This window comes from Toxorhynchites rutilus, chromosome 3 (genome assembly GCF_029784135.1).
Source record: "Toxorhynchites rutilus septentrionalis strain SRP chromosome 3, ASM2978413v1, whole genome shotgun sequence".
NCBI classification, from domain to species: domain Eukaryota; kingdom Metazoa; phylum Arthropoda; class Insecta; order Diptera; family Culicidae; genus Toxorhynchites; species Toxorhynchites rutilus.
In genome coordinates, this window is record NC_073746.1 from 264091385 (window position 1) to 264117244 (window position 25860).

At 38.5% G+C, this 25860-nt stretch overlaps 1 protein-coding gene across 2 annotated transcripts; it reads left to right on the forward strand.

The window, feature by feature from the left end:
- Window positions 1-254: 254 nt before the first annotated feature.
- Window positions 255-25512, forward strand: LOC129778597 (inactive rhomboid protein 1-like). 2 transcript variants are annotated; one of them, XM_055785588.1, is made up of 8 exons: window positions 255-382; window positions 521-1770; window positions 20662-22966; window positions 23025-23252; window positions 23296-23649; window positions 23709-23963; window positions 24023-24280; window positions 24345-25512. In XM_055785588.1, the coding sequence occupies exons 2-8, from the start codon at window positions 1163-1165 to the stop codon at window positions 24843-24845; spliced, it is 4509 nt and encodes a 1502-aa protein (XP_055641563.1). In that variant the 5' UTR covers window positions 255-382; window positions 521-1162; the 3' UTR covers window positions 24846-25512. The 2 variants fall into 2 exon arrangements, with proteins under 2 accessions (XP_055641563.1, XP_055641564.1); XM_055785589.1 differs by having other exon boundaries at window positions 255-1770; window positions 23308-23649.
- Window positions 25513-25860: the final 348 nt, after the last annotated feature.

The window sequence follows — 25860 nt, forward strand, 5'->3', positions numbered from 1 at the left end:
AAAAATGAAACCATGTAGACATGATACAAGAAGCTGTGACAATAATCATACATTAAATCAGACTCACGTAGATACATTTTGCATTATTGTACATTCGTAATATCGACTACAACCCTGCAAACCACACACCCTCCAACCGTGCACAGAAATGAGAGTGAGAGAACGCTCGCTCAACAAAATTCTCCCTCCTAACAGAAACACGCACACAGTTCCACCGTAGGGAAAATCAAGTATGTGACGTTGAGAGTTTTATTTTCCACCATTTGAAAAAACAGCAGGCAGATTCAAGAACTTTTTGTCAGAAAATAAATCAATTCATTTGAGGATTTTTTTTACTTTGCATATGATGGATGTGATCCTCAAACGTCGGTGCATTGTTTAGGTGTGGAGGAAAACTCCAATTCTTAGTGGATTACCCAAAAACGAAAGAAATAAACAGCAAGTCCCCGAGTTCGCCCTTACACATTACTGCAAAGGAATCCCGTTTTCTCCTTTTTCACCACTCATCGCCCTCTTACAGATTGTTCAACGAGAGACTCGACAGTTGGGGGCTGAGACCACCCTTTGTCAACCATTATGTTTGATCGAGGAACGGCGAAGCGAAAACATTGAAGGAAGTGAAATTGGAAAAAAAAGCTGATGATTTTCGGATTTTCCCTGAGCATCCAACAGTAATGGGAATTCCCTTTTGGATTACCGAACAGTGCAAAACTCAACAGTCGACGAGTGGTGCAGACGAAATATCTGTAATGGTGGAAAATCCTTTTCGAACGTAGATGGAAGAAAGACTATACGCCATAACTTGAGTGAACGTCGGAATGTGGAGTTAACAGTAGTTGAAAGTGTTTCACACGGCTAGATTAGTTTTTCTTCCCGAAAAGGACGCATATGTTTGTGATACATGAAGGTGGAGAAGATTTAGTGAAAAGCGGAGCCGATAGTGACAGAATTCCGCATGAGTTTATAATTAACACAATATTTTCTACTGTTGATCGATTTTTCTAATCTTCATCGATATTGTTATTGTTAATGCTACAATCGGTGGCTTTTTTTGTGATGCTTGAAAAGGATGTAAGTAAGAAGAAAACATCAGCGTAAAGCGCAAGGATATGTGGGCGTTGATGGAAAGAGGACAAGTTTCATTTCCCTAGACAATAAGGATATGTCTTCTATGGAGGACTGCTCAGACTATAGCAATCCTCACAACCTCCCTCAACAACAACACCATCGACATGGACAACAACATTTACACCACCAGCAGCAACAGCAGCAGCAACAACAACAACAACAGCATCAGACCAAGCTATCAGCTGCGTTGCCATCGAACACACTGTCGCATCATCAGAGCCAAGGGCAGGTTCTCACTCAAACGACAGGGTCTGGCGGAGGAAACGCCACGCTCACCCGCGGCAGCCGACGTTCATCTTTTGGACCCAGTCACTACCAACAACAACTGATACCGCAAGCTGTAAATTTTCACGATGGTCTCAACCTGGCAGATAACATCTCAGTGGGCAGCGGGAGTGTCATTAGCAATTACTCAGGTCAACGCTATATGCCAGAACTTCAGTACGGCACGCTTAGTAACCGAATCATGCATAGCGAGCGATATATCATCGATGACAGCAGCTGTCTGCAGCCACCCTCGCCAGCACCCAGCAATGATCACTATGTCATGGGAATGCCATCGCCATCCCCATCGGCACATCATTACACAGATCGGCACTATACATTTCAGCAGAGAACAATGAGTCCGTCAACCAACAACAGGTGAGTGAATGAAGAATTTACCTACACATTGTGTCAATTATGTTTCGGGACTAGTAGTGAAAATGAAAGTTATTTTAAAAATAGGTCGGGGAAAAAAAGTCCATTACTTTTACGTGAAATTCAAAACTTTATTTAAGGTGTTTCGGATTGTTCGATTTTGGTTGAATATGCACCGATTTGTTGTATAATATGTTGGCATTTAAATAGTAACTCCATAATGCCTCTCTCATAGAAGTAGAAGGTGGCGAAAAATTCTAGTAATCTTCTCTTGATCCCAATTTCCCAACACTCAGGAAGTTTTCCCATGCTAGAAAAAAGTGGTAATCGCTTGATGCCAGGTCCGGACTATATGGTGGATGCATTAAAACTTCCAAACCATGCTCCCGGAGTTTCTGGCAAGTCACTACAGACGTGTGTGGCCTTGCGTTGTCCTGATGAAACACAACACCTGTTCTGTTGGTCAATTTTGTCCGTTTCCGGTCAATCGGTAGCTTCAAACAGTCCAGTTGTTGACAGTCGAGATTTGAATTCAGTGTTTGGCCATACGGAAGCAATTCATAATAAATGAATACCTTCAAGTCCCTATCGGTAACTCGTCACAGCAATGAGACTATTCAATTAATACAAAAACTCAAGCCACAGGCACGTTGTTGATTTCTTGATAGGGAGGACGTTCTACGAAATTGAAAATAAGATGTAACTAAATCTTAAGGTTTCTCCATCTGCCGACAGCAGACACTTACCAGAATGATAACAAAATGGCAACATCAATAGGACAGAGATGAACTTGGAAGATGGTTTTACCCTATCATTCCCTAAGTTTCCTGGCCGTTCCTGGCCTAACCGTTTGAGTGCGGAGCAAACTTTGAGAGCATATGCCAAAAATGCGGATGAGCTTGGGTATATTTAAAAAAATACTAATAAATATAGATAACTGATTAGGTCACAAAAGTTGAGTTAATCGAAAAAGACGCATAAAAGTAGCGTTTATAAAATTTATCAACATTAGCCTATTTACATGTGTATTATTATTTTAAATAAATTAAAATTACACAATTTCATTCACAATTCTGGTTTGCTACACATAGTGCGTCAAGTCCTCTTTTACAAATGTTTTCGAAAGACGAAATCCTTCGTTAAAAGGTGCCAAGTCAAAAATGTTAACATAAAACAAGAAAAGTGCTATTGCGGTTCCCCGTATATTTGGCATATAAAAAGAGGACTCAAACGGTTAAAGGGCTTAATATTGATAGAAAATTTATTAGAATGATTTCAGATTGATGTTCAATCGTTCCACACTCAATGCGCATCTTTATCGTAAAGGTCTTGCTACTAACATTTTATGGAATTGTGATGAAGGATAGCATGATGTCGAACAACGAAGGTCATGTAAACTGCCCATGATTGCATAGGAGACGTAATCGACAACACCAATAGTGTTGGGAAAACGCATTTTTGTTGTTTTTTGGCCTACAAGCATAACCATGCAAATTTCCGATGAAATGATCTGTCCAGTTGAAGGATATTATCGGCAAAAAGAGGGCCTAGGTGATTTTGCGGATTATAACATATTTTTTCCATTTGAAAAACGCTTGCGTCTATTTATGCGGACAATCAATCGTTTCAATGAACATTTGTTCGCATAGCTAGACGTAATCACCAGGTTGCTCTGTTTGTAGCGTTAGTATTTACAATTCCGATAATAGTCAAAACGTCTCTGTCGGTAGTTTTTGTTGTTATCGGATAAAATCATAAAGGTTCGGAAGAAATTTAGTGGAATGTCTGGAAAAGGTGTTCATGACTCTGGGATATGATAAGAACAGCAGGTTCGTGTTTTTTCAATTAATTGAAGGCAATCTGCAATGTTGGTAATTTTAGCAACATGATTTGCCGATATCAGGATCAATCGCATAAAGATGGTGGAGTGACTTACACTAACAGTATAAGTGAATGCTGAGTATGTGGAATAATTCAATGTTGAATCCAAAAAGTTATAATGCTAAGAACCAATATTATTTTAATTTAACTACTGATCTGATTGTTTCATTATCTACTTGAAGATTCAAATGCAGAAATTTTAGGTAATTATAACATTAAAAAACACAATTGCTTCTCTTTGTTCATCGTGTACAGAAAATAGTAATTATGTGAGCAGCATTTCAATGGTTTCTTATATTCATCTATTAGGAAACACTTAGTAATAAGATGCTATCGTGACAGGCATGTTTGGACTCTACAAAGAATGTGATTCAAATGTACTGCCGTAATCTTGCAAAGTGACGCAAGCGCCAGAGGGAAGAATTTTCAGTACGAGACTTTTCATAAAATTGCATGTATAATCAGCTTACGCGTACATTACGAAAATCTGATCTGTTCAAATTGTGTACAGGAGGCGATCTGGCGTAGTGGTAACATCCATTGTAGCGTGCAGAACTCACAGCTACGGTTCCGCCACTGTTCCGGGGATTCTTTAAAGGCGAGTGGCTTAAGCGCCACCTCTAGGAGGACCACTCACGCGAGATTTGCCCGGCAAAGGACCAGTCTTGAAACTGGCCTCTGAAAATTGTTGAAGAATCGCTCGAACAGTGACTCTTTTCAAAATGTTTCCTAAATGCGTTCCTATGACTTGCTCGGCTACTCGCTCAAAGGAGCGGAGGAAATTCGCAGCTGAACCTGGATAAAAAGGCACAACAAATTGCTCTTCACTCGAATCCTTCTGCTGTCCAAATATTACCTCTCGTTTCAGAAACAATAGTGGGACTCCAAACATATACCCAAAAAATCAAACAGACTACAGTATCACGAACGATCATAAAACGTACGGTTTCTCCAAATAACAAAACTAAATATCATTTAAACATTTATTAACTAGCTAAATTACAATTTCATTTTCCCTAATATCCCTAACAATTCCGTGCCACGTGCGTCTCAATTTTCTTAAGCGTAAACTTTATTTCAGTGATCACTGTCTCATCAGTTCCAAGTTTAAAAATACCCACCCACATGCGCATGTTATAACGGGATGGGTACTCACTTTATCGCTCTGCTTGCTCTGTCCGGAGTGCTGTAGTGACGTAGCACTCCCTTCCGACGGAAATAGGCTTGTCGGGAAAATTTGACTCCAACCGTGGGGTCATAAGTGCGTCCGGCTGATTGAGTGCGATGCGCCGAGCTTCCAAGGAGTGTCTACCTGGGAAATAATCCCTAACAAACAGCCGTCGAACGGCTGTTCGACGCAATAAGAATTTGAACTAATGGCTTACAAACTAAACTTTACCTGTTTGAGCTTTATTTCACAAGCACAGACACTTAACGGATATCTAAAGTCTTCGAAAACTTTCGTTAAATTCCCTATCAAGAACAAACAACATTAAGTACATTTGAAAAAACCGTTTATACAGAATTTACTTGTAAAGTCACACCGCGACGCGATTTTGAAAAATCGCACTGCTGCCTCTTCCGCTGATTGGATCAAAGTGGACGAGCAAAAGCGTTCGAGTCCCTTGAAACAATTAGCCTTTTTACTTCAGGAGAACAATATTTGCCGAAGCAAATAATGTTCTTTTTGAACCGCGAATTTCCTCAAACCCCCAGTCACGCAGCCAAACAAGTCATAATTGTCCGCTCTTTTTTTGTCAAGGTTGAGCTAATTCTCGCGATTCTTCCACGAAACCTGGCTTCTTTATTTTTCTCGCGCATGAGTGACCACTTAGAGCGTAGCTTAAGCTACTCGCTCTTAGCATGTGTTGGTGTGGCGGAACATGAGCTTTACTCGCGCTCTTCGATGTGGTGTTGCGTACAACAACACAACGATTTCATGCAATATATGAAACCCATTGCGTGCAATTTCCACGAAGAAAAAGTCCGTTTCATTTATACTGAATCATTATGTTACAGTAGAAGTTTGGCAAGTGTGAATAGGAAAATTGAATCATGCACGGAACAACATTTAAATATTAACATAATAAGTCCACCAACGAATAAATAAATAAATAAATAATTAAATAAAAAATAAATAAATAATGAATAAATAATAAATAAATAATAAATATAAATAAATATAAAAATAAATAAATAAATAAATAAATAAATCTACCAAAAGTGGGTGAATAAATATATAAATAAATTATCTAGAAAGTAAGTGTATGTACAATATTGAAAATAAATACATAACACTTGACGGAATATTTACAAGAAATGTTAAACGCTACAATACACAAATGTACACCTGTTACACCATGCCTCTCACGCTAAAGGTCACGAGTTCAATTCTCACTCCCGACATTCTTCCAAAAATGGAAGTAAAAAGTGACGAACCAGCCAAATGAGTTGAAAATCACTATAATATAGATAAAAAAAATAAAATTGTGTACACTTGATGAAAAAACGTTGCCATCGACTTGATTTTTGAAAAAATGCTGTTTTATTTAAGCTATTTCACCAACGCCAATTTGTTGTGGAAACAGTAAATTTTAATCGCTGTTTCCACAACCGGTTAGCGTTCATCCATAAAAGTATGCGAGAATCTGTTTCCAATTATTTTATCCAAAATGCTGTCGTTGAGCGGAGCATGAGAAAGCATCGGGGAGAAAAGTTCTACACATTTGCCGACTTTGTAACATGCGTTGAACAGGCTAACATAGTTGAGAACCCGATTGTAACAATTATGGACAGTACAATTTTTTTCAAATCCAAAATACGACATTGAAACCATAAGATAATCCCGTCCAGAATCATCCGATGTAAAGCAGATACGTCAAGAAGCTTTATCGCTTGATACCTGAGGATAGAAGACATCATTGCCATCAAAAGACATCAATTCTGGTAATCAACAATTAAATTGATGAGTTTAAACTAATTAGTTACCATTTTTACGTGCAATATGTGATCGATCAAGGATAATTTTTTCCTTTGAGGTGAGTTTGATTTTATGAATTTAAATATTTGACGAGATTTATAAACAGAGCAAAGAACATGATTTGTAGTTCTGAAACAAATTGCTATTATAAAGGTAGCACTGCATGAAGATGGACTGTTTTGGATTAAAATATTTGACATGACGAGCTTTTCGGAAAAGTGATTCTCATTATGCTAAACGTTCATTACGGAAGATGTTTTTATGTGAAATTTGCTGTCCCTGCTAATCCATTCTATGCTGTCAGATCAGATAGAAAATCACTTCCTATCACAATTAAATCACGTCACACCATAGGGAAAATGGCGCTTGCGCCACATCACAGTGGAAATGGCGCTTGCGCCACTCCGTTTTTAGGCTTTTACGGGGTCATTTTTTCACATTTCTGTAAAACTTCGCATTTGTTTGAAAGCATTTGGAATTCTTCATCGATCTATAAAAAAAAAGGAAAATGTCAATTTTGGCACTTGCGTCACTTTGCGAGATTACGGCAGTGTAGATTTAGCTTATAGTACATAATACTGATAATTGTTGATTTTCGAACGATGTATGAAAGCTGTATGGAAAGGTTTTTTCAAAATTGCTCAAATGTTTTCGAACAAAAAATGTTTGTTTACATGTTGAGCAAACGTATTACATTGTGTAGAATGCAAAACAGCGTAAAAGTCGATTTTGCTCATATTGTCGTTTACGTCTCCTATACAAACATGGGCAGTAATGACTTTTGTGATGAAAAAAATGAGCTTTTGAGGTTTTGGAGGTACACTCATATATAATACATACGAACACGATTTTTTAAAGCTACTGGTGAAGTTTTACACGTTTTTTTAATGTTATTTTCTTTTGTGCAGTCTCTGTCCTCCGCACAAGAAGAGGTTTTCCTGTACAAGAATTTTATGTCACGCTTCCAGTGGGGCTAATACACTCATTTCTGGTTTGGAAAAACGAACTAATTTTCAGAACAATAAAAAAATACTTTAACAGAACACGTGTACACCTTGTTAGCGAATGTTTCAACAATTAGATTTATATTCTGCAAAGGTGTTGCAGATCACTCCCTTCTTCATAAAACGATGTTTTTATGCACAATCTTTTGGAAAAACAAAAAAAAACATTTTGTTTGTTCCCAGTATTCAAAAAAACAACATCAAGTCCAATTATCCCATGTTGATATTCTAGGCATAACTGTCCCACCATGAATTTTAGAACCTGTAATCAAGCACGATTGATTCAGTAAGAGAAACTTTTCACATTTCATCAAACAATAGTTTACTGCTTATAAAAAACCCGGTGTATTACTAAATTGAAACGCTTAATTCTTCTGGTAGACAAATGTTCTAGAAAACATGAGAAATGACTGTTCGAAAAATCAAACATTGGCCGAACCCCGCACGTTTTTCTTACAAGTACAAACATACTGCGAACTAAACGTCACTTCAATTAGCTAATATGCGGCGTTCATAAACGTATTAATTTTACATTCCGGAACGAACAATCACAACAGAATGGAAGTCTCTAAATATAAACCTGAATTAATCCACCCATGGTGAGATGTGCTCTTTATTATTTCATATAGTTTTAACTTACTACCGACAGACTTTTTCTATCAAACGAAAGCTATTACTGTTATTTTTATTGTTGGTCATGGAGAAATTTCAATGCTTAAGAATTATTACTCCCCGATTATTAAAACATTGGCATTGAGGGTAGGGAGGTTATTATTCAGTTGAATAGAATCATCATTTAGGTTTTTTTCATCGATTCATCGCCCACCGGAATCGTCGGAAGATTATTCACACAAGCAGGGGTACCAAATGTACTGCATCACGACAGTAATCTCATGACTGTCGCCACCATTGTCCCGTGACAGTCACGCGATTGAATTTTTAACTACAGTCACACAGTGGAAATGTTATGCGACATTTATTGTTACTGTCGTGTACTGTACACGAATACATTCCCATGTGAGAGTATTTTGGTCTTTCGTCTGCGACAGACCCGCTTGCTCATTAGTGATGTTTTTGTAGATTCTGAATGCAATAGTTATACGTTGCTACCGTCGTTGATGGTTTTTTTCCCTCGTGCTGATGATGTCGGGTGTCTTAGTATATATTTTTCCAGTACAACGTCATTTTATTTCATTTCATTTTCGCAAACTAAAGAGATTAATCTGCTGTGCAGCGGAGAATTAATAACAATTAATAACTGGCGAATTCTGCAGCATATTCCGATATGGGAAAATTTAATTTGTCGATGACGCGGCTATTCTATGTAGAGAAGTTTTCGGGGGAAATAGTGTGAGCAACAGAAGAGAATCTGTTGAAAGAGGTGCTTGGAGAAGTGTCGTGGGTGGAAGTCGTGTGAATGAAAGTTACGCGAATGCAACTGTAGGGCCAGATTAGAATGCGGCTGGGGGGAGTGTTGCGCACTTAGCAATGTAGGTTTGGACATGAAGGAGATTTTATTTTATTTATGAATAAAATATGTTTAGCGCGTAATCTTAATATTATCAACAAAAATGTAAAGTAACATTTTAGTATTATTATCATTATTACTAGCTGACCCGGTAAACGTTATGCTGCCATTTAGATAATTTTTAGCGAATATATTCGTTGTTATATGACAAACAACAAGTGTATTGCAAGTGTGTTTCATATTCATATCGATATACTGAATTTGAAATACAGCCACATTACTGCCCTCATTCACGGACTTGCAAATGTATTTAATGCTTTTCACGGAACTACAGAACTGCAGAACATTAATACATATGTTGTTCATGCAAGATTTTATTACTCTGTTACATAGAACCCATGTTTGATACGGTTGAGTGTGGTTAGGATGCATAGCTCGATTGAACTTGAGTCGTCGAACGGATTACAGAATGCAAAATTGCGATCCGTTCGGGTAATTCTAACTCGATTGTATTTCAGAATACGACGGTATACTTTTACCTGGTGAATTAGGTTTGCCTGGTTGATTCTTGCTTTGAAATATATGATTCATTGACATTCAAAACTATAATTATATCATGATCTGAAGAATTTTCCACATATAGAGATGTTTTGATTTGAACATTCAGCTATTTTTGAAAGTGTAAAGTTAATAAAAAAAACATTGCCTTTTTTTATGTACAAATTTATTTCCATGAGATCTTCTACGTGCGAAAATTTTCGTTATACTTGTTTCATTTGCGATTTTTTCGGGAATCTGTTCTGGTAAACTCTGGTAAATCGAAAAAATGGTTTTTATGCAATGTTGTACCGGAAGGATTCTTCGATATTTCATTTCGTTGAAAATCTGCAGTAAAAACTATGGGGTCATCTCAAGAGTAACATGGCTGTACGAATCTTTAAGTGCATTTTTTTCAGCTGGTGGTACGTTTATCTCAGAATCTAGTGGACCAATTTAGCAGAAGTTTTTTTTGAGCATGCAAAAATGAATTCTTGTGTGACCTACGAAAAGGACCTATCTGCTTCGATCGATTATCATCATTGATAACTTCTCTGATAACCACGGCCTTACGATTTTTGTTGAATTTTTTTTTATCAAATGGCCGACATTTTGGCAATTTTCATAATTTTCAAAAACCGCTACGTAACAATTCAGATAATAAGATTTTTACATGCTAAAAAAAATCAGCCATATCGGTCCACTGGATTATGAGAAAAACGTACAACTAGCAAGAAAATGTTTTAGAGATTTAAAAAAAATATCTTTCAAATGAAAGCAACATAATTGGCTCACGTAGCGTACTTTTTAGTGTAGAGCCAGTTTAGTTCTATAACTCTGTCATTGTTAAAATTCGAACATATGCGTAGGAGGGTTTTTCCCATGAAATATGATCATCTATCACCTCCTGAGAGATTCTGGGAAAATATATTAAATTCTTCTTTTACATTCAATAATCAAAAATTATATGCATGAAAAACAAATTAAAAAAAACATTTTTTTGACTCGATTATATACAGTGAAAAGAAATCGGAGACTGTATATAATCGAGTTCGCGCTGCATTAGTTTCCAACTTGGAGGATAAATCTAAACACTCCCAACACTGAGTATTTCCGACGTCACCAATATATTATCGAAGAAACTCTCGCCTAGAATTATTAGGCTGTGCGTGTTTTTCTCATATGAATTGTTGATCATTTGTGTATCTGGATTCAGGCATCCCAACAGTAAAGCATTCTTATTACAGTCGATATGAAATTAACTCGGCTTCCTATGTGTGCACGCAACTTGTGATCACAGCCATATGTCCGATACACATCTCAAAGCGTACTGCTGAAGAAGCACAAACGCATAAGACACAGGCTAGCATTACGATCGCCAGAAAAATGTCATGACATTTTTCTGGCGACAGTCACGTGTGACAGTAACCCGGGTAAACCGATGAGATTCATCGCTTCGTCAGCGACTGTTACGGCGACAGAGCGAACGGAATAGCAGACACGAAAAAATCGGAAACGAACAGTCTCCCCGGCTCACTACGGTCGGGCACGACAAATTAGTTGAATTCGACGAAACACCGACTGTTGCTGTATAGTATTACTTTATGCATTCATGCTTTGTCGCTTGTATACGAGTGTAGCGTGCTCACAGAGACTGTCGATTCAATTTCATACCGACTGTTATGAAAATGCAGTACTTTTGGGATGCCTGCACACAAGCAATATCGTTAGAATCATCGTTCCATGCGGGTAAGACGGACAGTGAAGATAAGATAAACAGGTGGTTGATTTGCATAGTTCCATTCTTCTTGGACGGCACTAACTTTTGTCTTCTCAACGTAGAGATTACTTGCGTCATTTTTATTGGTAGTACCTAGTTGAGATATGTATGCCGGCATAGTTACATTATGAATTTCAAATTTCTGATAATTAGAACCTCTTCTACATGATCAAAAGTGGAAAACAAAAACCGAAGATCAAACATGATTCTGCATGTGGATGTAATTTTTGCGGTTTCGATATTAAGCATTTTGAGTATTTTAATTTCAAAATTCAATTCGTTGATGGTTATATTTCTGTTTATGAGTTAACAGAGCAGCGATATAAGGTATGTACGGAAAAGTAAATTCATTTGTGAGTGGAAAATTTAAATTATTGAAATAATCGTACTAGTGGGGTGAACGGACAGTTTCCAGTGGGAGTGAGATGGACTGTGAAAAGTCTGGTTACTCTATTCCTAAGGAACACCCTGCATTTATAAACGGGAACAAAATCACCAAAGGCGGACTGTCTAGAAGCTGACTGGAACCAAAAGCAAAATAGTTGAGGGTCTGTCCATTTATACTGTTGAAAAGCTCAATATCACTTCTAGTTGGATTGATTCGATTTTTTCATCATTTATCAGACATTCGTGATGAGTTCAGACCTTAGTTGAATAAAATTATTCCTCTCACGAGGAGTAAACTTCTACACTTCTTCAAACATGTACATATCCCCCACTATATGTCCATATTATTCGCATCGAAAAAAATGCTATACTTTTTGTTAAACAAAAAACGTTCATTGTGCCCAACGTTCGATTTTTCGAACACCCAATTTCCCTGGCTGTAATTTTCCTGTAGGAAGCTCAATTAAATGAGTTTTGCCCTACATCACAATGTGTGTTCTTTCACCAAAGTAACATTTTAGGAAGGTTCAGTTATACTTTTTAACTTTGACACATGTCACGAATCCCGCTGTCAGAAACAGAAGTTTGAAAAACGTCCCTTCAAAATTAACATCCTGTGTATGCGTTTAATTTTTGGGTCTGAAATGGCAAACTCTGTATCACGTTGCTTAAGGTTTTGAAACATTTTCAACAGATAAAATTTCATTGACATTTGGTACAAACACTACTTTATCAAAACATTTCAGTACATGTTTTTTTCATTTTTATCCCATTTCTATTTAGGCTCATTACCATTTTAGCTGTAACAGAGCCGGATTTTTAATCCTGTAAATGTTACATGTTTTATCGTATCTGTAAATTGTACATTACACCGTAGCCATTTTTAGGCGTAAGAGAATTCCTTCTGTTCTTCCATTGTTCAGTTAGACCCCCGGGCAGCGAAGACAGTTGATATGATCATTGTTGTGTTGTTAATAGCACAACAGCCCGATATTTCTGGCAGAGCAGAGCAGTTTCAAGCAAAGCTTGTATGGATGAATCGATCTTCATTCAACCGTGGATCGATCTCCGTCGCGTGGACGTAGTTGTTCTCTAACAATACAATTATGGTCAATTGAAGGCCCTGAAAAAAGTTTAAGTGTCAAATATATTTGATCAGATTCCCGGAATAAATCGCACCAAAAACAACCGCTGAGGAAAAGTGTAATAGGCTAGAAATTCTGTGACGCGGGAAAAACATCATGGGTAGAATACTGTCTGTGATACCGTGTGCGAGTATGTATACGAGTTAGGATTATGCGCCGGGCAAACGTAATGCAGCAGGCAAACGTATGTCGTCCGACGCTCGAAAAACTCGGTCGGATCTTGCTGAAGGATCGTATCCTATGTTTAAAACTAACCGGGCAATCAGTGGAACACTGGTTTACGTGCGACACACCGCTGTTTCCGACGGCGGGTCGGCGCTGGACTCGGATTGCGATTCCTGATCCTCGTTAAATGAGGATTTCTCCCCCATTACATTCACCTCAGAACAAATTTCGAAAAACGAAAACAAATAATTTATGATAGAAATTACGCTTTTTCCTGTAACACATTTCGGTTTTGTAGAGGCATGATGTTTTTCTGGCACCACAATATTCACTTCTACACTGCGGTCATTTCTGTTGCTGTTGTTTTCTGCAGCGATTTATTCCGGTCACGATTTGATCAATACCACCAGTACACGTTGATCAAATTCTATTCGTCCATAAGTGTTAAATAGTTGGCTTCGAGCAAACAGTGTCTTTTGCCCTTACCGAGTTGCCATGTTCAACGAACTAAATAGATGTACAAATCAGTACAGATGTACAATAGATGTACAAGTAAATATCAAGTGTAATTAATAATTACCAATTCAAATTAATTACAAATACACAAGTAATAGATGATTCAAGATCTCCTGAACTCCCGGGGTAAATTCAATCCAATTAGGTAGCGAAATACGAATCGATTGAATCGGTTGTAGCTATCGAACAAACGTTTTAGCATAGAGATTATTTAAATGAATATGCGGGATAATTCAGTGGACAATCGGGGTGTATTTACGTTTCTCAAATAAGAATATTTCTAATACCAAGGGGATAAGCCAAAAGAAACAATGTTTTCAAAACTCCAGAAACCATAAGAGCTTCCGCACCAATCCATTCGAAGTGTAGGATAACGTTGATATGCAAATCAGGATGATCATTTTCAACGCACCCCTTTCCATTGCTAACGATTCCCTATTGTCATACACCAGCGGTCCTCAAGAATCTACGGTGCAATAATTGATTCTTCCTTGGAAATACCCAGCGCAACCTGTGATTAAACATTTCATATTGAACGCTATCGGACCCATCGCCAATGCACAATGGTCCAGGAGATGCATTTAAAGGGTGTGTCACATCAAATTGCATCACGGAAAAAACGCTGTAGAAATTTAATTTTTAGGAATTATATCTTCAGCTTTCGCTTATAATCAGATAAGAGTGTATAGATCACGTTGGCCATGCTTCACTGTAAATTTTTCGTAAATTTGGAAAAATGTCGTCGAACGAAAAAGAGCGTCGTGAATTAATCCTGTGCACTCATTTCGAGAATCCGGAGTTGTCACATCGGGACATCGGTAAGATGCTGGGAATCGTCCAATCCACGGTCAGCAGAGTACTAAAACGATACTTCGAGAACCTAACCATCGACCGGAAGGTGAAGAACGGCAAAAATGGATGCTCCGTCAGTGAAAAAGATCACAAGCGCGTAGTTAAGCAGTTTAGACGTGATCCAAGAAGTTCGGTCCGGGATGTCGCCAATAAGCTGAATTTGTCAAGTTCATTCGTCCAGCGGACCAAGCAGCGGGAGGGCCTGCGTACATACAAAGTTCAGAAGGCTCCTAACCGCGACGAAAGGCAAAACATGGTGGGGAAGACGCGAGCCCGGAAGCTATACACCGAAATGCTGACGAAGCCGCATTGCCTGGTAATGGACGACGAAACCTACGTCAAAGCGGACTTTCGTCAGCTGCCGGGCCTGTTGTTCTTCTCCGCAGAGGACAAATTCAGCGTTCCGGAGGAGATTCGCAAGCAGAAACTATCCAAGTTTGCCAAAAAGTACATGGTGTGGCAAGCGATCTGCTCTTGCGGAAAGCGGAGCGCCCCCTTCGTGATTACCGGCACGGTAAACGGGCAGGTTTACCTTAAGGAGTGCCTACAGAAGCGCTTACTACCACTATTGAAGCAGCACGAGGACCCGACCATCTTCTGGCCGGATCTCGCTTCGTGCCACTATTCAAAGGACGTGTTGGAGTGGTACGAAGCCAACGGGGTCACCTTCGTGCCAAAGGAAATGAACCCGCCCAACGCGCCGGAGCTTCGCCCAATAGAGAAATATTGGGCGATTATGAAGCAGGCCCTCCGGAAGAACACAAAAGTTGTCAAATCGGAGGCGGGCTTCAAGAGAAAATGGATTTTTGTTCAAAAAAAACTACAACCTGACGTTGTACAGAACCTTATGGACGGGGTAAAGAGGAAGGTGCGAGCATACGGGCTTGGGCTCGAAGTATGAATAAAAAGAAAATGCCAAAAGTTGTTTAATAGTTTTTATTTTACTGTCTAAAATTTTCAAAAGGATCGGTCTACTGGGCGAATTTCTACAGCGTTTTTTCCGTGATGCAATTTGATGTGACACACCCTTTAATTAGAAATTTGCATTTAGAGCTCGACAGTTATTCTCTAGACAAAAACTGTATTAGACAAAGTTGTTACATATGATAGAGCGCTCATTTTTATGTTATCAAAAATAGGGTGACCAAAATTGTCGATGAAATAAAAAATCTAACTTTCTTTTCGTTAGAGATAGAGATAAACATAGTTCGACAATGTTATAGCTCCAATTATTTGAGATATCTTTGTAGAACAAAGTTTTTCTTTATCTCTTGAAATAACCGATATAGCGCCTTTTTTCCATGTTACGTTAGGGTTACCATGAAAAAACTATTTTTTCGCTCTAACTTTTATATTTCAAATTCTACATGCAAACTGTCTTCAAAAGACTTATAGAGCTTATAAATTAAAATTGGATTCATGAGTTTTTGGGTAAAAAACCATCAATAACTTTGAGTATTAAAATATAGACAAGTTCTTCATCGCAAAATGTTGGTATCGATAAGCTCTAAAAGTCGTATGAAGACAGTTTTGATGTAGAATTTGAAATATGAAAGTTAAAGCAGGAAAAACACGTTTTTTCATGGTCACCCCAATGCAACTTAGAAAAAAGGCGCTAAATAGATTATTTTAAAAGATAGAAAAAAGCTTTGTTCTACAAAGTTGTTCAAAATGACTGGGGCTACAACATTGTTGAACTATGTTTATCTCTATCTATAAAGATAAGAAAGTTAGATTTTTCATTTCGTCGACTATTTTGGTCACCCTATTTTTGATAACATAAAAATGAGCGCTCTATCATATGTCTTTGTCTAAGACAGTTTTTGTCTAAAAAATGAATATCTCCCACAAAGTTGTTTTTAGCGCTTTCTCTCTGAGTTGCATTAGGGTAACTATGAAAAAAACGGGTTTTTTTACTCTAACTTTTATATTTAAAATTATACATCAAAATGGTCTTCGTACGACTTTTAGAACTTATCAATACCAATATTGTTCGATGCAGAACATGTCAAAATCCTAATCCTGCTCAAAGTTGTTGATGGATTTTCATCCAAAAACTCATGATTTCAATTTTTATTTACTCAAACACAAAAAATAACATAGTTTTGAAAATCACATATTACATAGAGTGAAATCTGTCTTTCAAATTACGTCAACAAACATTTTTTATGTTTGCCCCAGAAAGAATGACAAACAAATGAATAGAGCGTGTTTTTTGGGAAGAAATATCAATGAAATTGAGTAGAGTTAAGATATTGACAAGTTTTACATCGAAAAACGTTTGTATCAGTAAGCTCTAAAAGTCTTTCGAAGACAGTTTGCATGTAAAATTTGAAATATAAAAGTTAGAGCAAAAAAACATTTTTCTTCCATGGTGACCCTAACGTAACTTAGAAAAAAGGCGCTATTACGGTTATTTCAAGAGATAGAGAAAAACTTTGTTCTACAAAGATATCTCAAATAATTGGAGCTACAACATTGTCGAACCATGTTTACCTCTATCTAGAAAGAAAAGAAAGTTAGATTTTTTATTTCATCGACAATTTTGGTCGCCCTATTTCTGACAACATAAAAACGAGCGCTCTATCATGAGTAACCACTTTGTCTAATACAGTTTTTGTCTAGAGAATAACTGTCAAACTCTAAATGCTAATTTCCACCTCAATGCATCTCCTGGACCATTGTGCAATGGCACGCACGTAATCTGGCTCGATAATGTCCGCTTTGTATAGAACCAATAGCAAAACGAAGCGACGACATACACCAACAACTAAACAATCATGAATGAGCTTCGTTGAAGTAATTTACGAAGTAACTGTTGAGATAACAATTGAGAAAAGTATATCTATATCTATAACAGTTGTTTTCTTCCGACTGATATGTTCCGCAGAATCAGTGGCGTAGCGTGACCGGGTGACACCCGGGATGGATTTCATGGGTGTCATCCATAATATTCTGTTATCAAAACTTTAATTTTCTAATGAAATGAAAAAAATAATAATTTATCGAAACAAGATACGTATTTATTATAGTATTAGATAGGACGAACAAGAAATCACAAAATTTTCACGTGTAGGTCTTATGGTTTATTTTTAGATGTCAAAACGTGACTATTTTATTTCAGACTATCGTCCTGTTTTCAAATAAATATTTTTGGGATCGATATTGTAAAAGCGTTTCCCATTAATTGTGCTTTCGCTCTCTTGTTGGCGGTTCAATGGAATGCGCAACAATAACGGTATGAGGCTCAACGTGTTAAGCATATCTGCCCCATCGTTGACCGCAAATTTTTAATTAAGCTTCAAACAGCTTCACAGCTTCAAATTCAATTTCTGCTTCTAAGTAAGATTTGGATGTCGCACTTCATGATGAACTGTCACACATCTAATACAATCCTTTGATTGGGGAATCTTGGTATCTAGATCGTAGATCGCGCTAGATCTACTTCATGTAACACAACGCACCAAAAGTACAGATAATACAGAAGTATTGAATCATAAACTGCTAGTAGAAGGGACCTTGCTTTTGATCTAGTATTTCAGTCGCAGAAAACTCCAGTGGCTGTTATCAGTCCATAAATTGAATTCGCAGCATTATATTGAGCACCCCACCTTTGTGGCTCAGAATCATATCTCAGCGATCAGATGGAACCGAGTAAGCAGATTAAACAGTTTTTATATTATTCATTCCTCCGTTTCGTAGTCAATAAATAGAAAATCAGAACTAGTAGACCTTTTATCTTTCGAATAAAATTATTTTCATGCCACTTCGTTCATCCGGCAGAGAGATATTAAGGCTCAAAACCTTGTACTCCGAACGTAACCCCCTCGTTTTCGAGACTTTGAACCTACACTCAGTACTGAAATGAACGACATAGTTCTACATAAAAACCAAGAAAGATTCTATAACATGAACTTTTCCATAGTGACTTGTTTTTTTACATTATACCATAAATAATAACCGATTACCTTCATTGAAAATCAGGTTTTTTTTAATATTGGGCCTGATCACGAACATCACTGTCACGTAAGCTTTCACGACACTTACACTTCACTTAATCTTTTTGTGTTTTTTTATCATCATTGTCACGGACAGTTGCGTGTAAAAATGAATTCCGTGAAGTGAAAGTGTTCATTCTCGTTTATAAGAGACATGTTGGTTGCATAATGTCGGGTGTTTGAACGTTGTGTCGGTTGCATAATTTCGGACGTTTGAGCGTTATGTAGGTAAAATTAATACAGCGTATGAGATAATATTCCATTTAATTAGTCGTATATTTTAGAATGACAAGTTTGCGATTATACCTCGATGATTAGTTTGCTGAGTCAAATGCTGGCTCAAAGATGAGGAGGAATACCTGGTTGCTCGGGAATAATGTAGTTGTTGAACATATGAGAATGTAATTTTACGCTAGAGATAAAACATGACTATTATGTTGAATAATTGAAATATCGCATACTCTTGTACTTAGTTCTGTGTTGCTCGTTTAAATAGTGAGAAATATTTAGAATCATTTTTTATGAACCGTTTCTACAATTTTGATGAATAATAATATCTTCTACCTCACGATCAGTATAATCTGAGCTACTCCAATATGGGATTCTGAAGTTTAATCTTCTTATCCTTCCATTCTCGTGTAATTTGATATACGGGACATGAAGTTCGATTTAATTATTTAAACAGAAACTGGTCAGCAGCGTCAGAAGCATAATCCTCATAGAAAACATCTGATAGGTTTCAAGGAGTTTGACAAAAGCGGAAAGTGTTTCAGATTTGCTTTAGACGAATATCAAACTTATGGAAAAAGAACTAGAGAAGATTTTAAAAACTGTATCTTGTGAAAGCTTTGCAATAATAGACTAATTCTTTCCTTGTTTGAAACTTATTATCATATTTTCAATATTCTTTCATTCAAAGTATGTCTTCAAAACAAAACCGTTGTACATATCTATAACGTAAAAAGTTATAACTATCGTCCTAATTCTGGTCTTGTGAATGTATGAATTACAAAAAACTAGCTCTGCAATGTTGGAAAAACTTTACAGTTATTATTTTATATTCAAAATATCAACAAATCAATATTATATATAATCAATCATAATGATCGTATTTGGGCCAGTGGTCTCCATTGCCATTTTATGGTGTTGCAACTCTCTCTAAGTCTAATCCTAAAAATAAAAACAAAACAAAAATCTGCTCATTCAGGACAATCGGAAGTAGACCTTCGCCATGTTTCAATGGGCCTACGGGAACTACATTTTTAATCTTAATTACATCTCATAGCGCATTTACCAAATCCATATAAACAAATCTACGCCCTCTTGATACGTCAGAATTTCGTTCTAAAAATGCCACCAAGCGGGTAAATTGCTGTGTGTTTATCTTTTGTTGCTTAAACAAGACAAGACAAGATCCAAAATGTTAGCAAAAAAGCTAAATAAATACGAAAGAAAACTTACTCCATTCCGCGTGACTAGCTTTCACCATCTAAAACGCAGGTGACAAATATACCTGTGTTTCTCCGTGACATGACAGTGTCGTGGTATTCATAATAACACCTAGTTCATCTAAGTTGTCACGACGGATGAACTCTTCTGGATTCTACACACACGGTGACAGCCGTAATAAGGTTGTATACAATTCACTTCGTTTTCACCGTGAAGTGACGTTCGTGATCAGGCCCATTATGTACTTATCATACATATATGGGTCATATTCCGCAGACCTGACCCATTCAGACAATCACCTTTTGGCTTCACTGGGACATGCACTTGAAAAGAAGCACTTCGGCGAATGGTATTCATCGAAACAAAAAAAGTTTCGTAGGAAAGAAATCCGCAAGATGCATAAGAGATGAAAATGTGAAATGTGAAATGTGTAGAATCAAACAGGGACTACTTCAAATAGAAATATTTTGAGGTTCTACTGAAAATTATGTGTTTTCTTAATAGAAAAAAAAAACCGGACAGTTTCAAATTGCACACCTGGTATATCTGCTAATTTGATATACATAATCAGGTCAACAACTTCGAAGATTTTAGCTTTTCAAAATGCAATGTTCAACAAAAACATAGATTCAAAAAAACATAATTATTTAATGAACACATTAAAAGTATAAAAATCAATAAAAATAATTACTTATAAGTTTTGTTCTAATATTGGTTCCATCTATCCCACAGATACCGCCACAGTCTTGGCGAGAGCTACCGTGATATGTCACCACAATGTGATCGTTACATTCCTCCCCCAGCGCACTTCCTCGACAACACGAACCCACTGTCTGCAACCGACAGCTATGGGTACCTCAACTCCAACGTTCACACTCCAGTCAAGCGATATGTGCCGACTCCACCACCCCAGGAACCAACGTACCAGCCACAAACCCAACTCATGGCAGCGATCTTGACCCAAACATCGTCACAGCAAAGAAATAGCCATCTTACCAGCACACGACCGTATCGCTTCCGCGTGAAATCTTGTCCGAATGAGCAAACAATTTCACCACCCAAGGGATTCGATACATCCGATCATTATGCCACACCACCACGTGTTCAACCCATGAAATGTCAGTCTTCCCTGACCACCAGTTGCTCGGTACCTAGCTCTGCACTCTCAGCCCAAACTATAAATACAGGCCGTCAGTCCCGCCAAAGCACAGAATATTTGGTGGCGCGTGCTCCCAGTGCCGAGTTCCTTGACCAGTCGTCTTGTCGGGTTGCCACTCCAGTCAGTGTCATGAGTGAACCAAACGGAAGTGCATCCTGTCTCCACTGCAGCACACTACGAAGAACAACGGGTGTTCATCAAACCACTCAGACAAGTGGCCTCATCAGCCCACAGCCGTTATCAATTTCATCGACTACCGAATCCACTGGTCAGCAATCGCCCATGAGTCCAGCCTCGTTATCCTCGTCAATGACCGCAGCACAATCACCCAGTAGTCTACATCAAACTTCGCACAATCATCATCAATCACAAGTCGCAGCGCAGTTGCCCCACCATCATCTACCATCGTCTCAAATTTCAACTAATATTTTATCAGCAGCACAATCACACCCACAAATAGCACCAGATAAATATAACAAGCTGGAACCTCGTGACATCTCAACCATACCGAGAAATATAGCTAAACAACAACAACAACCATCCCAACAACCATCGGCCAATTCTTCAGAACATAGTATCATAACCAACAGTAACAGTCGTTCGATATTGATACAATATCAACAGCAGAGTATCCTCCAGCAGCCACCAGCACAACAGCAAATTCAACCACCGCCAACAGTACAATCTGTACCAGCGCAGCAAATAATCCCACAGCAACCACCTCAAGTACAGCAGCAAGCCCCACAACCACAACAGCCGCAACCAATGCCTGTCCATGTTGCACCCGTACCGCTGCCAGGACCATCAATGCAACCTCATTCGCCAATGGTCAGCGATTCGCCGGCATCCTCATTACAGCGTAATGCGCAACAAGTTTTTCGTTCCAATGTTTCAACCCTGTCCCGCAAGCAACGTGTAAAGGAGTATTTGAAGCACGAAACAGCCAAATTTTTCGGCGTGGACAGCTTGAACGAAGAATACGAGAAGCACAAATGGGAGGATCGACAAAAACGATTTGCTATCCGTCGTTTCGGACATTTAAAGGATGAATACGATTTTGCATATCGTAACAGCAATACTAATAATAACACGACGGAAGAGAATATTCCACCTGTCGACAGACCAGATATACTGCCTGCTCAGAGTCAAGACGAGCGGGACACCGAGCAAACTCGTCGGCAACGAGCAAATCCATACTATACATACGACAACGGTTCCGATAATTTTGTTATCAAAGCTGAAAGAAAACCCTCTGTACCAACGGTTCTCTGGAATGGTGTATCATTCCTGATTCGAAGTATCACCAAAAAACGTTTACGGAAGCAGAAACAGTGGTCTCGCAGCTTCGCTCCGGGTCATGTCGAGCTTACCAGTGAAGATAGCGATTTGTGCGATGGTTTGCAGCCTATCCAGGAGGAAGAAACATTCTTCGACACACCGGTCCAAACGTCCGGTCCACCAGTCAATCAAGGTCAGGTCGTGGACAACTCGCGTCAGTTGTTCGTTTCGGATGGTGATCGAGGAATGGGTGGTCCAGCTGGCAGTGGCATCATTAACGGGTGGCGTACACGATCCTCGGAACTGCAACTGCAAATTCGTGAGGGTGCAAATGGTACACTTGGACAACGAATTTCTTCCCACATACTGGACGGCGTTTTGGACAACTCGATGAGACCCATCGGAAACAAAATAAAACTGCTTAGGCCCAATTTGTTGGACGATCGGTACGATTACAGACCATTCTTCACCTACTGGGTGAACACGGTTCAGGTTCTGGTGCTTGTAATTTCACTCATCTGCTATGGTTTCGGCCCGATCGGCATAGGAATGGAATACAAAACAGCCCAGGTGCTGGTAACTAGTTTGAGCTTACAACAGGTAACAATTGCGATTATCGGAGAAATTTGGTCTTTGCTTTTGATTGTATTTTTACTAGGTCCATCACCAAGAAACCCGGAATGTATGGATTGGATTGAGAAATACGGATATTGTACACTTGGGTGCAAAATATGGAGCTTGCATGCGTCGCGATTCTAGGATAACTGAGGTGATTTCCAAAACACGGAAGCAGGAACGGGAGACGGCTTGTTGTATTCGAAACGACGACTCTGGCTGTGTACAGAGCTCCCAAGCGGACTGTTCAATGCGTGGACTTTGGCCAACAGTAAGTTTCTATATTCTTCAGAAAGATAAGACATTCTATTTAGTTTAACTTGAAGAAAACCATCGCAACCTGGAAGAAGTGGTCCCCGGGCGAATCCGGCCCCGGTGGACGAATTTCGGGCAGTGTATGTGGTCTCGATCCGAAGTACTGTGATGCTCCAGCCTCGGTAGCACCACACGAGTGGCCCGATGATATCACCAAGTGGCCGATTTGTCGTAAGAACAATCAATTCTCTCAACGATTTCGTTTCAAGGACCACACCGCGGAACACATGGTGTGCGAGGTGATTGGTCACCCATGCTGTATAGGGGTCTACGGAGAATGTCGTATTACTACGAGGGAGTACTGTGATTTCGTAAACGGGTATTTCCACGAGGAAGCATCTCTCTGCTCGCAGGTGCGAATCATATCGCCCGATTTATCTACCTTTTAGATTCTAATTTTTTTTTATCCTAGGTGTCCTGTCTGAACGATGTGTGCGGAATGTTTCCATTCATGGCCAGCAATTACCCGGATCAATTTTATCGCCTCTTCACGTCGCTTTGTCTACACGCAGGTATCATACATCTAGCAATCACCGTTGCCTTTCAGCATTTGCTGATGTCGGACCTGGAACGACTGATCGGTCCATTGCGCATGGCGATCCTGTACATTGGGTCTGGAATCGCTGGCAACCTGACGAGCGCAATTTTTGTACCATACAAAGCTGAAGTAAAGTCTCCCATGAAATAACTGGATAAAACAAACTCTAAAAAATTTCCACATTACAGGTCGGTCCACTACCATCACTGGCTGGCGTTTTATCGTCGCTAATGATCCAGTTAATGCTGTGTCACTGGAAGAGCTTGAAGAAACCGCACGTAGCTATGATCAAATTACTAGTTATCGGGTGTACATTATTCGGATTAGGAACATTGCCCTGGCAGCAAAATTTTACCGGACTGATAGCCGGTTTGCTTTTCGGGATCGGACTGACGTTGTCTTTCGTGCCGTTTGTTAACGTAACGAAGCATACTAGGAAGAGTAAAGTAAGCCAAAATGGACATTACCAAACGACCTATGCTTGAAATGATGCATCTTTTGTATTCCCAGATTAATCTAATATGGACATGTATTGTGCTACAGTTTGTCATCTATGCCATCATGTTTGTTACTTTCTACATTTTCCCTTTGTTGTTTTCTTCGTTGAACTTCATCGATGGAAATCAGCTGACGGATCACAATCCCACGTATAGCTACCACGACCATTACAATCTGTACGAGGGATATCAGAATTACAATCCTGCAGGTGGAAACGGTCACATCCAGAACCATGGTGGGAACAGCGGCATCGTCAACGGAGGGAATCACATTGTCACGACGTACAATGGTAACAGTTACAAGACGCCTACCGGTCATGGCGGAGGAATCTTGCACAATCATCATGAATACGGCGGTGGAGGCGGTGGGGGCGGCATCAGTATGTCCGGTGGTATTAATAAGCTTAGTAATAATAACAATAATAGAAATAATAATCTAATGAAAGGCATCAGCATGTGTGAGAAAGGGCAATGTGTTCAACGTCAGCCCCGTAGTACTGACACGAATGCATGACGTCGATGTTTTCTGCTGTTTACGTCGTTGGAGTTACTTTACGTCTTGTTTGTACTACTGAGCCTGTACGATGTGGATGATTTTCAGGCCATTTATCAGTTCATCATGTGATAAAACCAACAATATAGTGACAAAATAATGTAAAATAATTTTTATATATCTTTCTCCATCGAAAATGTGATCTAAAATCGTATCTTAGTTGAATTATTTAGTTTTTACAGAACGTTTGAAACAAATGCATATATATTCGTATCTTTGGACGGACCGATCGAATTAAAATAACTAAACCATATATAATATTAACGCTAGCAACCAGTTATGTTTACGTTTCCTTAACTTTAAGTCACATTTTACCCTAACTTTACCCATGTTTATTCTATACAAGAAGTCAATACAAACATACAAGCAAGCAAGCAAATCGCGAAAAATGACAACGTAAGACAAGTGTGTGAGTATAAGTAACCAATTCTTAGAATTGTCCTCAGTTAGTTCGAATAGCCATCCTTCTAAAATGTTAATGAAATATTGTATGAATTTCAAAAACAACAGATCAAAAACAAGCAAAGAAAATGAAGATAAATAAATTTGTAAAACACAACCAACATAACACAGAAGCGAGTCAAGGAAAAATGTAAGCAAATTCTAATAAAATCTCTATTTCAATTTACTACCGGAGTTTCCGTTAGACTAGCATTCGTCAAAGGTCCGTTGTGTCTTCCATCATGAACTCAGGTCCCAACTAGTGGCTTTTTTGTTTTTTTTATCCCATGTGTTTATTTTTCTTACTAGCTGACCCGGCAAACTTCGTCCCGCCCAAAAATTATTTATCGTTATCACATTCACGTTTCCTTACTAAGCGCACGTTCATGGGTCCAATCGCAGAACTGTTTTGCTCTTATCAACACATTCGGTGATCCATTTTTATTTATATAAATAGAAGAAGATATAGGAGTGCAATTTATCACATTAAAATCCATTTCCACTTTCGAACAAAAATCAATTTCGTTAAGGCAAA